This window comes from Alexandromys fortis, unplaced genomic scaffold (genome assembly GCF_014885135.2).
Source record: "Alexandromys fortis isolate MF-2015 unplaced genomic scaffold, M_Fortis_MF-2015_v1.1 scaffold_31, whole genome shotgun sequence".
In the NCBI taxonomy this organism is placed as follows: Eukaryota; Metazoa; Chordata; class Mammalia; order Rodentia; family Cricetidae; genus Alexandromys; species Alexandromys fortis.
Window position 1 is genome coordinate 910,286 of NW_026067974.1, and position 16,629 is coordinate 926,914.

Below are 16,629 nucleotides of genomic sequence, written 5' to 3' on the forward strand. Positions count from 1 at the left end.
AGGATCTGTTTTTCTGAAAACGTTGCAAAAATACTGTTCTTCAGGTAGAATTGGCAGCTGGGGCAAGTCACAGCCTTTTGTTCGTAGCCAGGGCTGTTCCCCAAGCCAGCCCACTTAAAGAATACTGTCTCCTGAATGCCCAGGCTGCCCACTCTGCCTCTGCAGGATGTGACTGGCCATCAAACTTGGTCTTTGCTCAAAGGTTACCTAGCAGCAGCTCTGGCTGACAAAGGCTATTTGAGGTCCTCTCCAGATGAACAGGGCCTCTTTAAGCCAGGCTGCCTCACCTCAGGCCACCTCCTAGTGAGCACGGCTCAGCCAGCACCAGGGACTGTGACTGGACAGTGACTAAAGCGACTGAGAGCAAAAACTTGGTAGTGAACGGCTTAGTGGCTGGGAGTCCTGACGTGGTAATCCCAAAGGATGGCCAAGCCTTGGTTATTCCAAGACTGGTACACTAGAGAGCCAATCTCCCTTCGTCACAGGCACCTCAGAGACCTGATCCTATCACTAAAGAGCCAGGGAACAAACAAAATTTCTAGTCCTAGTTGCTGGAGCAGGGCTTCCCCAGCCTGGGACCTACCCAGCCCTTGCCCTTAGCACACAAGGGCTCAGGAGGTAGGTATAAGTGCTGGTTATAAGCCTGGCTCTCCTGGGTGCCTGGAGCACTCTGTAGCTAAGGTGAGACTTTTGGCAGCTGGTGCCATAGTAACCTTATTGTCCTTAGTAGTGATGGCAGATCCCAAAGAGCCACTGGCCAGCCTGAGGCAAGGAAGAGGAATGGAGCCGAGAAGAAAGATGGGGGTAGACAGGAGGGGACATCCTTCTGGACTCACTAAGTTTCTGTAGCGTCCTTTAGCCCTTCATACCCTAACTCGCAGAGGAAGGCAGCCTCCATAAAACCCTCCTTCAACCCATCCCATGCAATGGGAGGGCCTTCTGAAACCAGACCTGAACCCCAACTACTCCAAGGCACCCCACCAGTTCTCCATTCATCAATGCACTCAACGCCCCGAGGCCTGCCTTGGCAACTCCCCGGGGTAGGGGTAGGGGAACCCCATGCCACGCCCATCACTGATAAGCAGTTCCAGGCAGTGCCATCATGAGGGCCGAGGACGGGAAAATCACTCCGGGAAGCTTACTTCATCAGCAATGTCAATACGTGTTATTTCTAAAACTTCATTCTGGAGCAATTACTGATTTGCATGGTATATTCTCTCTCTCTCTCTCTCTCTCTCTCCCTACCTCCCTCATTTCTAACTCAAACAAAAAAGCACTTTTCACTATTCAGAGTACAAGGTCACCTGGCTAGGAAGTGGCCGAATGGCACTGGAACAAGAGACCCTTTGGGTCTCCATCCGGAAACAGGTCTACTGTCCTTTAGCCTGCACCGCTCAGGGGTTAGGAAAGGCAAGGCAAGATGTGTGCCTCAGCCCGCGTGCAACCGTACAGACCCACACCTGATGCACAGATGTGAAACATTCGGGCGCAGTCTTCACTGGTGGGAGCGAGTGGCGGCAGAGTGCGGGGCAGGGCGCTATCCCGCAGCTGGCGCGAGCAGATGTTCCATCTCTGCTCAAGGACAGATCACCTCCAGCGAAAGCACAGGGCTGTCTGCCGAGGACGAAGGGAGAGCTGGGGCCAGGCAGCAGCCGGGGGGGGGGGGGGGGACTTGGCATGCTTCTACAAAATGAACTTGGCTGTCACTAGCTCTCGTTATTTAGTACATTCACCTCCCCTGGAGCGAGAACAGGACACTCTCAGGCTAAGAGACGGCAGCACACAGCATGTCCGTAGTAAACAATTTATTTTTCTACCTCAGTTGCTTACAGGGGGAAACATAAAACGTCATTAGGGAGCAGCCTAGATGAACTATTTACAGCAATGGGGAAACTCACAATGGCTGAACTGAACTGCCCGAGAGGCAAGCACTTCAGGACACGCTCACCAGAGCAGAGCAGTTCACAGAAGCCAAGGTCAAATGAAGAAGAGGGAAGCCTACAAGCTTTGTTTCTGAAGAGCAGCAACTACCCACCACTCATGAAAAAAAGCTCGTAGAAAGATGAAAGGGAACCAGACAATTGCTACATCAGTTATCTCTAACAGAGGAGCCAAACTGCACGGACCTCCTGCCATGCTGACCTGCTCTATGGATATCAAGGACGCTGATATTCAAATGTACATATCTGTTCATACCCGGTCGGGCAAACAGAGCCACGGGTCACTGCCCACAAACTCTGGCTTTTGCGGGTGCGACTGAACTGTCGCTACTAACTCAAGAGAACCCTACATTTCAAAGAGAGATGTGGACGGGGTCGGCATAACACAATCCTTCTGGATAGGGGTGACTGTCAGGGTGCTAGCACTGAGGTGTAGCCCGATTTGGGTGGTCCCAGATGTCCTGTTCCTTCCCACCCTGGTGGTGCCATGGGGTAGGGGTAAGACACAGGGGTGGAGCAGTGAGGTTGGGGAAGGGGGAGCCCAGTGGGGGGAGTGTCTGTGCCAACAACTAGCAGGGTCAGGGCGACTCTACTGTCCCTTCTCAGACAGACAGACATTGTGGCAACAGCCACCAAGAGACTGGCCCCAAAGGACAATGGCAACCGGACAGTGTTTACACAGCTGCTCATTCAAATCACATTTTCCACATGGTTTTATAAAGGGTGTGTGTGTGTGTGTGTGTGTGTGTGTGTGTGAGAGAGAGAGAGAGAGAGAGAGAGAGAGGGGGGGGGAGTGCACGTCGCCACCGGACACAGGTGCGCTTTCCAGATCACACAGCTGCAACCCCTCTGGGTCACCAGCACTTAAAAGCTTACGTCTTGCCCCGTGAGATGCCCAGCAAGGCCGCTTGATCATTATTCTAAAGAGGCAGCATCTGCAGGATTCCTCCAAGGAATCCCTACCTTCTGGGGAGTTGGGGCTGGGTGCGGGCAGAAGTGGGACTGGCCACAATGCATTCAGGAAGCAAAGTGGGAAGGCACAAACACCAAGTTTTCTGAAACAAAACAAAGCAAAACAGCGAGCTCTTTCCCAGAATTTAAAACAGGAGAAATCATGTTCGTTCACTCCATCAGCCAGACAGGACAGATTTCAGTGGGCCCTGCCAGCAGTCGGGCGGCTCTGGCACGAGTGTGTACTCTCTAGAAATGATGGCAAGCCCCCCCCCCCTTGTGATGCTTCTTTTAAGAGCTTGTTGATAACATTACATCTCATGAATCAAAATCGGCAAATAGTTTGAGAAGTGAAATGGGACCAGACACAGAGCACACAGAGTTGCTAGTTAACAGAGTAAACAGAAGGGGAGGGTGTGAGGACGCGGGCAGATCACTGGCGACAGGACCACTGTTCCAGACTCAACACTGACGCGAACGCAGGGCTAGGGAAGACCCAGGAGCACGAGAGGCAGGAGCCATTGGCTAAGGGCTCCCCAGCCTTCCTAGAAAAGAGCCCAGAGCCCCAGGCCGGGCAGTGGTGGCGCACGCCTTTAATACCAGCACTTGGGAGGCAGAGGCAGGCGGATCTCTGTGAGTTCGAGGCCAGCCTGGTCTACAAGAGCTAGTTCCAGGACAGGCTCCAAAACCACAGAGAAACCCTGTCTCGGGAAAAAAAAAAAGAGCCCCAGCCCCAATTCTGACCCAAGGCCACAGAGCCTGTTTCTCAGCACATCGTGCTTGCTCTCAAACAACCCTGCAGGTGGCTACATGGGCTAACATGTTTAACATAGTTGTGTGGCCCACGGAGGTCTACTAGGACTACATGTCACACAGATGGGGTGAGACCTGGACCCCAATCAGTTGAGATGGATGTACAGGTAAAGACATGTGCAAAGAACTTTGGAAGGGATGAGGTTCCTGTCTGCTGAGAAGACCCCAGACTCCGGCTAATGCATGAAGGCTGTGGTTCGAGAACCCGGAGGGCTGTCATCTCTCTCCCAGCATCCCTCTAGGATGGACTCAGAAGACTTAGGAGGGGCGCGGGACTCACGCAGGACCTCAGAGGGGCTAGAAATGGGAAGTGGGCACAGGATAAGGATTGAGACCATGAAGAAAAAGCATCAGGACAACTTGGTGGAGACAAGAGCTGTGCCAGAGTCAGACAGGGCCAGGATCGAGCCCCAGGGCATGAGAACTGCTTTACAGAACCACCCAGAGGAGGCAGGAGAAGGCAGAGCCCAAGGCGGCCCTACTTTTGGAGTTCACTCTGCAGTCCCACCACCTCCTTAGCCACACCCACCTCAAACAGTCCTTACGGAGTGACACAGGAGACTAAAGTCAGGACACCCTCAAGATCCCATGCCGAAGTCCACCAAGCCTTAAGCTCTGTGACGATGTCAAATTTGATTCTAGAGGGACTGACCACATCCTGAGCTCATGACGGGAAGGACACAGGAGGCAGTCTCGGCTTTGTGTCTGGGGCCTGGCAGGGTGTCAGAACAAACAGATGGGGGCTGATGCTCCATGAAGGGCAACTCCCAGGGGCTAGGGTCATGGAGTGGGGAGAGCTCTGACCTCAACCTGACTCCTGACCTACTAAGATAAAGGCTGTGTGGTTCACACCTCCTCAGCTGCAGAAAGATAGTTGTCTCTCTCGGGTCATGGGATAACAGAATCTTTTGATTACAAATGGATAGGACACAGAAAGTTTGGTGGCTGAGAGTGGACTGCCCAGCCTATGGGGTCAGGGAATACTGCCTGCCTGCCTTCAGGGATGATCCCCCCCCCATATTTAACCCTAGTGACTGGCCACAGTTGAAGAGTTGGCAACATGAGAAAGATGAACAGCGTCTTCAGACATAGACACTGTACTTACTTCTTATCAAAGCCTTGACTTCCCAGAAGGAACCAGGCACCCGGGAAACACCACCTCAGTTATCCAGCCTCAGCTAGGTCAAGCTAGCATGTCTGTCTCTCTGTCTGTCTGGGGCAGACCCACGTATGTGGGCCACAGAGTTAGAACACTACCAGATACTTCCTGGGCTGGTTGAGACAAGACAGGGGTCTTAGCATGGGGTCCACGTCACTGTCCCCAAAGTATCTCACATTGTGTCCCTCCAACAGGTACACACCTCTAGAGTACCATATCATATCTTTTTATGGAACAACACTGGGCAACAGAACCCTCAGTGGGATGGAAATACACTATTTTCCACTCCGAGACAAGCCACCAGCCTCATGTGACTGCCCAGCCACTGGAATGCGGCCAGTGTGAATGAAGACCTCAGGTTTTCCTTTCTCCGGAATTTTAATTACTACAGATCTAATTTTTAGTGGCCTATGGTACCTAGTTGACCAGTGGATACTGGCTAACGGTCAAGTATTAGATGTTAGGATCCAGGCTGCCTGGGCTAATTGCTGCCCCTTGCTCACTGTGACTCTGTCTCTGTGCCTTGGGATCTCTACCTGTAGTGGGGGTAAACTAGGCACAGTTCTAGCCTGAATACAGATTTCTGTCTCGGGAGTCAAAGCTGAAGAGAGGCTGCGGAGAGAGTCCGCCAAGGGTCCTTGCGGACAGCATCTCCCAGAGGGGGAAGCTGCCAAGGTCACTCATCCTTCTACTTGGATTTCTGAGGCTCCATCTCTCTCCCTCTGCCTCTGACCCCGCAGTCGGAGAGCTGCACTGTCTGTCTTTCAAAGGCCCCACTCACCAACCATTCACAAATAAAAGAAGTGAGGACCAGAGCGCGTGACTTGCCATACAGCCACTTGTCCAACTGGAACCAGAGCCAGGATAAATGTCTAGGTTTCCAGTACCGGCCAGAATCATGGGGACATAGCCATGCACATCTCTGTCACCATTTCAAAGCCTGAACTGAGGCCAGTGCTAGCCTTAGACCTTTCCTCCACAGGCTCAGACAGCCTTCCCTCAGGTCGGCTTTCTGTGCCTTCTGCTCAGCACTTCTCCTAGGTCTCCAAGTAGAGATGTGATAACCCCCACCGGCCCATGCACAGTGAGAACCACAGAGCACAGACTTCTCTTACATCAGCGCTGGCTATATTATCTGGCCTTTGACTCTGACACACTAGGCACCCTAATATATCCTCATCTGTGAGGAAGTTTACCTCACAAAGAACATCAACACTCCTCCTAAAGCATCATTTCCTGCAGCATCCTCTCCATTTTCCCCAGACCACACCCACTGGCTCCTCAGCGCTAAAGCACCTGGGCATGGGGGAGGGGGGAGGCAGTGTCATGCCCAGCTGTCTATGCAGAGTAGAACGATAATTTGCAGAGGCTCTTCAGGGTACAAAGCACAAGTCTGACTCCTGCAACCTCACCAGCGTACATCAGAAAAGCCCGATGTCAGGGCAGTGGGGAGGATTAGAGGGGAGGAGGAAGGGAAGGCAGGCTGGGAAGCATTAGACAGGCAGATGTGAAGAGCAGCAGGCAGCAGGGATGGTGGATGCAGCAACGAGCCCTGGGCCTCGTTAATCCCTCAGAAAAGCCCGAGAACAGACTTGGGGGCAAAGGAGGTGAGCAGAAGGGGATCCCCACCTCTTCTCTCCTCCCGTTTTCCACCAGCCTCAAGGAAACACTCTAGTCCATTGGAAAGTTCCAATTATTCCCTGACCATGAACCAGAGAGGACTCGGAAGGTTGACAGGTAAGCAAACTGTGTTCTCTCTCGGAGCATCTCTCCGCTCCCCTCCAGATGTCTGCCTCCCAAATTACCAAAACCCCAGCATCTAAGCCACTTACCTGGGAACTGGTAGCCATAGCTAGGAGCGAATCCGGGGTAGCCTCGGCCATAGGTTGCCACAAAGTTGGGGTAGCCTTAAACAAAGAGAGAAAGAATGAGGTGTCAGACAGTGGCCTTGGACCTGGAGTGCTATTTCATGGAAGGTGACAGCAAAACCAGCTGTGGCTATGCTCACAGAATGATGTATCTCTGGGGAGGGTCTCTATCCAGGCCCTGGATCCCCCCCTCTCCCACGGCTGGAGGTGTGACCGTGAGGATGTTTATAATTAACCCATATGTAGGCAGCCAGACTACGTTCATGAACCTGAAGAGTAAATCCCACACGGAAGGAGAAGCACAGTGCCTGCCTCCAGCTCTGACATTTGGAGCGCTTACCCTGAATGTACTTTACCTTAAAGATGTTGACAGTAGGAGATTAAAGTCCTTGTACTGCCTTCTTTCGAGGCAGTGGACAGGAGCCAGAGCATCACACGGGGCAGGGGTACTCTGGGATTGGCAGTTTAGAAGCTACACAGAGGGCTGCCTCTCAGCTTAGCAAGCCACGGCTGAGAGAGGCGGGGGCCACTGCAAAGAAGTGTGTCTTCAAGCGAGCTAGAGGGACTGCGTGAAAACATGTACCAGGAAGCCCCGGCTGAGCTCTGAAGGCCAGGCACAGAATTCTCATGGACAATTCATGGTAGATGGTTTGTCTGACCCTTCTGCAGCAGGTGACTTACTAAGGGGCGCTGAGCGCCCCTCTAGTGAGTCCTGGAGGGGGTGGGCCTGCTCCACTTTGTGAAGCAATCTCCCATTTAAGAGGTCACTTCAGTACTGCTCACCTCATTCTTCACGCCCCGTCCCGATTCTAACAACAGTGGAGGTGAATGGAGCCTTCCTGTACTGTAGCTTCCTTGGTCACAGCAGCGCCACAACTACCTCCTGTCCTTGTCCCCAGAGACCTATTGTGCCTCCTTCCACCCTGTGTGGGTTAACTCAGTACAATCATACTCCAAAAATGTCACCCTGGTCCCCTAAGCACAGTGGCTAGCCCTCAGCTTTGGCTTCTGAGGTGGCTGGCTGGTGGGTGTCAGTTTGGCCAGTACGCGAACGAACTCTGCTTCTGCCTGGGAGGCAGGCCAAGGCAAACTTTCACAGCGACCCACATCTAGAGCCAGTGGACAGAGGATGACAGGTGATTCTGAGTGTTTACTCTGGCATCAGCAGGACAATCCAGCATCCAGAGGTGCCAAGTGGCCCTCTGACCAGGCCATTCCTGGGCTGTCCCCTTGGCTGGCAGCTGGAGCTCTAATGGCTCAACTCTCTAAGCTCCTGTCTGCTTGCCAGGCTCCATTTCCCAGCCTTCCTGCTAATTCTCAGCACCAAGGCTCTATAATAATCTTTGCCACTCCCAGAGGTCAGAGGCACTTCTGTTTCTACCAAAAAGAGAGTGGAAAGACACTTCTATGGTGGGTTTAGGGCAGGCCCCAAGTTTTCCAGAAGACGGGGAGCAGTGGCCACTCTACCTGTTTCTGCTCTGCTTGCATACTCCCCCAAATCACAAGCTCAGGGGATTCGTTATCCACCTCCCCATGGAGTCTCATACCAAGCACACTCCAACCCTGCTCACCTATATTCCATGTTCTCCTCCCCATCACGAGTCAGGCTTGGGAACTCTTCCCACTGCCGGTCAATGCTTATGCCTCAGAAGCCCAAGGTTAAGCCTTGCACGGCTTTTTCCCTGGAGATGTTGGGGGCTGGCTTCACCACTAGACTTAGGTCACTCATGGGTCTAGAAGTCAGGAGACCTGGTATCTAGGTCTAACTCAAGACCATGTCGTTGGGGATGACTATGGCCTTATTGTTTGAGTCTCCCTAAATTCACACAGGAATCCTAACCATCAAACCTGATATACCATATTAGGAGTTAGGGCCTTTGGGAGGCCAATGGCTCGCAAGAACACAGCCCTCATAAATGGGATGAATGCTCTTTCAAGGAAGGTTCCAGAGAGACCACTGACTCTCTCACTATTTGGATTTCCTAGCATTCAGGACTGAGAAATAGATGTCAATTCAAAAGCTGATTAAGACCTATGGGATTCTGTCATATGACTCTGACCTAAAATGGGGATTTCCCCTTTCATTTAGAGGTGGAATCTTGCCACACGTAAAAAGCCTTGCAGGTCTCTGGCGGCACTGAGGTGCTCAAATTCTCAGCAATGACCAGCTGTGGTCCTCGCTACAGTTGGAGCCTTCCCACATGTGAACTAACACACTGGCCAATTGGGCTAGCTCTACTTCATCTGGGCCCGGTCACTGGCTCTGTCCTGGTGAGATTATCCTTCAGGCTCATGATGCCTCACTGGCAGAAGGCAAGGCAGAATGACACAGCAACACTGTACCTACTGGTCTCAGAGGGGCAGGAGCCTTGAAGGACTCAGAGCACCTGATGGGGAAGAGAGAGTAGAGTGGTGGCCAGACCCCAGAGTCCTTGATTGAACGCATGCGCAATGGGCTGTTCTCTGGAATTTATATCCTGGCTGGGCAGCTCAATTTTTCTCTAAATTAATCATCTACTATCAAATCAGATCTTTCAGGGCTAGATTTCTGATAGCACTATTTCAACAATATTGATAAATGGATTATAGGCAAATGGTCAAATCACTACTGCCTAGGGGCTTTCCTGAAGAAAAATGGCTCCTTTGCTGCTAACTTCAGAGCAGGGCCCTAAATTTGAAGTGTTAATTTGACAGGAAGAGCAAAAGCCCATGCATCCTTTCCCCTGAACGCAGGTGAGGAACAGTGGAATGGCTAGTCCCTCCTGGTACGCAGGCTACCTGTACAACTTCGTTGCAAATATTCTCCCTCACGCAGATCCTAGGTCTTCAACACGGAAAAAGAAACGTAATGTCAAGTTCCCACGGACTTTGGGCCTCGCCCTGTTCTTCCGGATAGGCCAATATCCTCACCACCCAAGGAGTGGAGATGAAAAATTCCACACCTGCCACGCTGGGGGATCTCATCTCCATACCCCCAATACTGAATAGCCTCTCTGTCAGGCAGATGAAATTATAAATTTATAATACAACATTACTTCAATTTTCCTCTTCATTTGCGGCTGTGCAGCCCAGCTCTGCTCCAGTGGCTCAGGGCCCAGGCCGCACGGGGGAAACCGGCTGGCTGCATATCAATAGCCCATTACAGTAGACCCGTGCGGACGCTCCATCAAGCCACATTACAGCAGGATGACCCCGCCACCACTTCCATTAGCAGCTGGGCCCCTCCCACGCTGGCCACTGCACAATTTATTTGCTCCAGTACTCTGGATGCCTGATCAATCCCACAGTAATTATCTCTTGTCACTAAAGAAAAAAAAAATATCAGGCCTTCTGCCTGGATGCCCACCTTCCTCACACCGAGGCTTTCCACTGTGGCTGCACAAGTAAGAGAGGGATAATAGAACTCAGGTGTGCTCGAAAGTTCTTTGTGTGGCCCCCTCCTCGGGATGCTCACAGGGTTCTCAAAACTGTGGCTTTAGATCTCTGCTCCTAACTTAGAAGTGTCTGCATCTTAGATAGGCCATGGCTTATCCAGGCTCTTAGGCAACCACCTAGTATCCTGAAATAAGGCTTTGCCCAGGCCCTTGACTTCAAAGAGATAAGAGGGAGGGGTCATTTATATCCAGAGAACACAGTGAGTGTCTGCTACAAGTGCAGGACTGCCTGGGGCTACCATGATAGTTCCATGAAGTCAAGCGAGGACCAAGAGCCCTCATAGGCAAGGATGCGGAAGCCAATCCACAAAGTCCCACGGTCCAAGAATTCTCCCCAGCGTAGGGGCTCCTCCACACCCATGCTAATTTAACCGTTAATGAAAACCATCTGAAAGGGAAGCTTCAGTCCGTTAGGGGCACGCGCCATATCACAGATATTCAAGGGCTGAAGTGCACATGAAACGGGCGGTCCCCACACTGGCGAGCAGACAACGGGCAGTCTCACAGACTCAGAAGGCTCTATGGACCCATTGCTCCAGAAGGATAAGGGACAGCTGAACTCGGAGCTACTTCTGTCTACCAACAGGTGCACAAATTAGGACAGACAAACCAGCATTTTAGGAGAAAGATAAACTCCAGAAGGGTCTACCGACAAGTCCAGGAAGGTAAGCGGATCTCCTGATCTGGAGTCAATGTGTGCAGATCATGGCTCCCCAGGCCTTTCAATGATTGATTTTTATTTATTATTTATTTATTGCCTTCAATTTACAAGGCATTCATGTTGGGGAGCACTGTCCCAGGGTTTTGCAAGGATCTATTGGGATAAATGAAGATAAACACGCTTTTGGCTAGCTGCTATCTGGCCTGTAGCGTCTCTCTTCTCCCTCGTCTGCCAAGGGACGCTTTCTTACAAGGCTTCAACACTGAGCTTTCTCTCTCTATCACGTGTTTAATAAATAGCATGTGTCCAACCAGGCCAAGAATATTAAAGGCAGTGGGATTATGAGGCTAAAGGCAGAGAAGGCCAAGAAGAATCAAATACATCAAGAGTCACGTGTTTGATTTTACTAAGTCCATTTTCATTAAGAAAACCCAGGAGGACTCTACAGCATCAGGCTGGATGACTGTGGGTGCTCCCACAGAACGTGAACAATGGGACAGGACCTGCGGGTTGCAAAAGCATCTCCACTGACGGCACAGTTGTTTCTGGTTCTGTCTGGCTCAGAAGAAGAGGTGGGATCTTGGAGCAAGTCCCTTCCTCTTCAGCCCCCTACACTCTTTTAAGGAATTCTCACCATCTTTTATTCCATCAGATTAAGGGTTGTGAAAGCTAAAGTCAAAACAACTTGCATTTGCCCCAAGGATGTGGGCAGCCATATCAAGAGAAATCAAGAAAGAATGCCACACTCCCATTTGCTTGCCATCTTTCCTTTTCTGAGACCTCCTAAGGGATGGAGAAGATCCTGAAATGTTTTAAAAATTAGTTCCATGATGCCCCAGTCATGAGACCAGCATGTCTGTCTCAGCTCCTGACTGGGATTGGAGGCAAGGTTCTCATGCTGGCACTTGCTAAACAAACACTGGATGAGTGAATTTTGACATCAGTGCCTTATAGTTTTGCTTTAAAATATTCATTAATGAGTATTTATTTTGCAGGGTCTCGCCATATAGCTCAGCCTGGTCATGACCTGGGATCTTGCCTCAGCCTTCTTAGGGCTAGGACTACAGCTGTGTACCACTGTATCTGGTTATTCACAGTGATTTTTGTTTGTTTGTTCTTCATCAAACAGGGTTTTCACATAGTCCACACTGCCTCAGACTTCCCTGTAACCAAGGATGACCTTGAACTGCTGATCTTCCCACTTCTACCTCCTAAGTGTAGGATTATAATAGGTATGCATCCCCATGCCTAGCTCTTCAGTGAATTAATTCTTTTTCATTTTATTTTCCTTTAGGAGCTAAGCTCATCAGCCAAACTGTTAAGGGCAGTGATAGCATGGGTTCCAGGACTGATATGCACACAGTGCACTGTGGAGGTAGCGGCCCTACCCAAAGAGGAGACTACCCCAGGCCACGCTGCCACGTTAGAGGACAGACAAGTAACCAATGAAGCAGCTAGGGAGGAGGAAGCCTTCCTCCTGATTCCTCCTAAAGAGCCAGAGGCCCATGGACCACGTTGCGCCATCAGGGACAGGAAGGCAATCGAGGGTGCCTAAATATTAAGAGTTAAGTAGTCTGCCATAGAGCAGCATCATTTCATTCTCAATGGTTTTAACAATCATTTAGAAGTAATAACTACGGGGTTGGGGAGATGGCTCAGTGGTCAAGTGCTTGCTGCACAAGCGTGAGGACCTGCAAATACATAAAACTGGGAGGTGTCGGATTTAAATCCAGTGCTCAGAGGCCAACGGGAGGGTTCCTGGGGCTTGCAGGCTAGCGTTTAGCTGAATTGGTGAGCTCCAAGTTCAGTGAGAAACCTGTGGCTTCCACATGCCTGCTGTAAATACAACACACAGATATCCTCTTCTATGTATATAGATCTATGGAGACTCTTTAATTCTCTCTAGCCAGCGTGTGTCCTTATAGCTGACGACAGAGTTATAACTTGATAAACTTACCACAGACTAACAAAGTGTGGGACGCCAAAAATATATTTCCCATACCCAGTCTTCCAACCTGCACAGCTAAGCAGCAGCGTGCTGCAGACGTGCCTCTGTTTCCCCTCCTGAGAGAGAACGGAGAACATGGCTGTTCTCTGACAAGCTACCACACAGCAGCTGCCCCTGTCCAGCAACCCCAGGGAGTGTGGCGCTGTAAACCGCCAGCCTGGAAAAGATCCAAACTCAGCAGTCAAAGCAGTGTCTACTGAATACACACAGCTGTCGCGCTGTTGTTAAGTAGAAAATTAGGGGGGTCAAGCCGGCAGAAGCTGGGGACAGTCTTTTCTACCATAAGATAGTCCCTGAGTTTGATACACAGTCAACTTCTGAGTGTTAGGTGCTGAGTTCACAGGTGTCTACCCCCATGCCCAGTTTTATGCAAGGACTTCAGGCATGCTAGGCAAGGGCTCTACCACCTGAGCCACACTCCAGCCCTACCATATTGTTTTAATTACTGTAGCTTTATAAAGTGCTTTGGGCTATAGTCAAACTGGTGTTTTCTGATTTCTTGCTTTTTTTTTTAAAAAAAAATTTTTTTTCTTTTCTTTCATGTTTCTACTTCTAGGTAAGTTTTTGAATCATGCAGGCAGTTTCTAAAGAACTGGAATAGGATTTTTTTCTTATAAACGCTGTTAAGCCTAAGAAAATTAATCTGAGGAGAATTAATAGATTGGCCGTTTAAAAAAATATTCTCAATGGCACCATTCTCTGCCTTTAAAGTTCTTCAATATAGCTTTACCTGCCCAGGTTATCTTCTCAGACAAGGAGATACCATTCTTTGTAAGGGCACGAAAAGTTTTAAAACTAAACCAGGAATGATTTAAACAGCAGCACATCTGAAAATATACAAAGAGCTTATCACACAATATAGAAGAGGGGACTCTTCGCCAAGCCAAATGAAAACCCATTAAAACTAGACAGCTCGTGTGCCTGAATGGAATTTCACCATTAACGACCATTTATCCCATTTAATTAGTATTTTCCCGACACACAATAACTTGCACTAAAATACCGTTCTCTCGCCTTGAAATTTCTAATTATTGTTGCGACCCACACCATTACGCATCTCCTCCGCTTTCTCCATCTTTCATGCCATTTAAGCGGTGAGATTTTCAATTATCTACGCAGGGCGGACAGAGATACCTCTAAGGAAAGGGGCATAATATGCAACTCAATTTCTCTAAAAGCCAGGAGAGATCATTTTTAGTCAGAACAAACACACTTTGTCTTTCATCATTTTTTTTTTTTGCAAATAAAGAGTAAAACAGGCTATTTAAAACATCCATTTAAATGCAAATTTTGATATCCCAAGAGAAAAATGTTAATCATTTAAATAGACAGGATTAGTGCCTACCCTTTGCCACCCTCCAGTGCCTCTCCTAAGTTTTAGAAAAATATAGCCTGAGTCCACGCAAGCTAGGCCAGCAAGGAGTTCTTAGGTCTTAGGAATGCTCGCTGGGCCAAGAAGGCTGAGGCTGAGAGGGGATGGCGGTCCTGTTTTGTGTCTGAGGAAGGGGATGGACAGACGGTCTCAAGCACACCATGATCTCAACTGAATGTCTGACCGTCTCAAAGAGGAACCTATCGCCCTCACTAGAAGTTGAGTTAACAGCAGCATACACAGGTAAATGGACGCTCAGGTGGGTTAAATGACTGTTAAGTGACTCAGTGGGCAGTACAGGCTGCCACAGCCCTCACCCCCAGTCCACTGGGCTCCCCCATCCCCACACCTGTGCCGACTCACCCAGCATCCCCATGCCAAGCATGAACGCATCCATGGTGTAGGGCAGCCCCCGGGCCCGGCCTCTTGTCCCAGGTGGGAACATGACTTCTTTCGGCTGAGCTTTCTTACATTCTACCTGTTAAACAGAAAGGAGGACAAATGAGATGCAAATGCATTCCACGTAAATGTCAGCCGCCGAACCCACCGGGTTACGGGGCTGTTATTTTCAGCCTCGCTCCTTACTCGCTGTAAAAATAGCTGTGCCGAGCAAACGGCCTGCAAAATAAATATTTAAGAAGCCACACCACTTGTGCAAATCCTGCGTTGGAAAAACCTACAAGGATGAAATTAGGTTCTGGAAGGGCAGCGAGGACACAAGCTAAAGATACACACGCGGGGCTGCAACCTGGTGCCAAAAGCGCGATGGGTAAGGCGGCGGCGACGCTGATGGATGGGCCTGCGGATGAGAGCAGCAGCAGCAATTATAATCATCTTTCATGGTTGTTGGGCCTTTTAGACAGATTCCTCGATGGTCCTGAAGGCCAGGGACTCCCCACATCAGGCCATGAGAGACCCTCTTTTATGAAACAGAGAGGGTACTCAGACCTGGCTCCATCTCCCAGATGAGACCACTGAACAACAGAGGCTCAGAAGTAACATACCGCTTTCTACCCCCTCAGGCCTGGAAGCCAAGTGTTACATTTACCACCAGCCTTCGCCAAAGGAGTCCCGAGATCTCACACAGACTCTGTTCCAATGGATTATTAGTTTTGCATTTAGCACTCCTGTCTTTTAGTGGCTGCTAATCTTTTCATTTATCTTCTGCCTCCAAAATCTCCCGATCCTATTCTAAATATGCATCCAGAGGTCACTGACTGAACAATATTACTTATAGAAAATAAAAACCGTAGGGCCAGGGAAATGGTTCAGGAGTTAAAGTCACTTTCTCTCAACCCCGATGACCTGAGTTCATTTTCTGGGACTGACATGGTGGGAGGAGAGAACTGAGTCTCAGAGTTGTCCTCTGACCTCCACGAACGCCACGGCACACGCACTCCGACATAAATAAAGATGCGCAATAAAAAACCAAGACTCCGGTAAATAAAGCTGTGGCCTGCAGAAGCTCCTGCATGGTTTGAGGGGACTGCCTGAGCCTGCTCAGCATTGCTTGCTTTTAGTTTACAGGCAAACTTAACAAGCACCGTTGGCTGTAAATCAAGCCCATTGGCTGATAAAGATGGGCTGTTGCAGGGCAAAGCAGGGCACTTAGAGCAGCCAACAGGAACAGCATGGGGGCCTGATGGTGACAGAGGAAGAAGAATCGGGTATCTTATTTAAAAAAACAGTCTGGGGACATATGGTATAGGAGCAAAAGCTTCCCTTGGCTCAGCAGCTGCCAGGGGTATCACTGTGTCACAGGAGATTACGTTGCCTATGGTGTGTCTGAGGCGGCTAGAGTGAGCTAGATTGTGTGCAGTATACATTGCTTAAAAGGGGACCTACACAAAGGACCCATTTTGGAGATACGCTCCAATTAAAAAGAGTTAGTGCTTTTAGTAGTAATTATAAAGCCAGGAGTGGTGGGGGCATGCCTGAAATCTAAGCACTGGGGATGCTGAAGCAGGAGGATTACAAGCATGAGGAAAGCCTGGGTTATGTACGAAGATCTTGCCTCAAACAAACAAACAAGAAAATAAAAGAAAGAATAGTGATCAAAGGGAAACGTTGATCTAAAATAATAACTCTGAAACCATGTAACCATGTAGGTATGATTCTTGCTCTTTAAAGAATGGTAACTACAAATATCTTTAAAAATGGACTCAAGCCGGGCGGTGGTGGCACACGCCTTTAATCCCAGCACTTGGGAGGCAGAGGCAGGCGGATCTCTGTGAGTTCGAGGCCAGCCTGGTCTACAAGAGCTAGTTCCAGGACAGGCTCCAAAGCTACAGAGAAACCCTGTCTCGAAAAACCAAAAAAAAAAAAACAACCCAAAATAAATAAATAAATACATAAATAATAAATATAATAATGGACTCAACACGCATGACGAATATGCTCATGATAAAGAGGCTTTTGTTTTG

At 49.6% G+C, this 16,629-nt stretch overlaps 1 protein-coding gene across 7 annotated transcripts in view; it reads right to left on the minus strand.

Annotated features, from left to right (window-relative positions):
• Msi2 (musashi RNA binding protein 2) overlaps nucleotides 1–16,629 on the minus strand; it is a 461,743-nt gene that overhangs the window by 33,312 nt on the left and 411,802 nt on the right. For all 7 annotated transcript variants that reach the window (XM_050157119.1, XM_050157114.1, XM_050157113.1 and 4 more), the window contains exons 9-10: nucleotides 14,570–14,684; nucleotides 6,696–6,770 (exon numbers count right to left, since the gene is read on the minus strand). In XM_050157119.1, coding sequence (XP_050013076.1) covers nucleotides 6,696–6,770; nucleotides 14,570–14,684 — 190 coding nt within the window. The remainder of the gene's footprint in view (nucleotides 1–6,695; nucleotides 6,771–14,569; nucleotides 14,685–16,629) is intronic.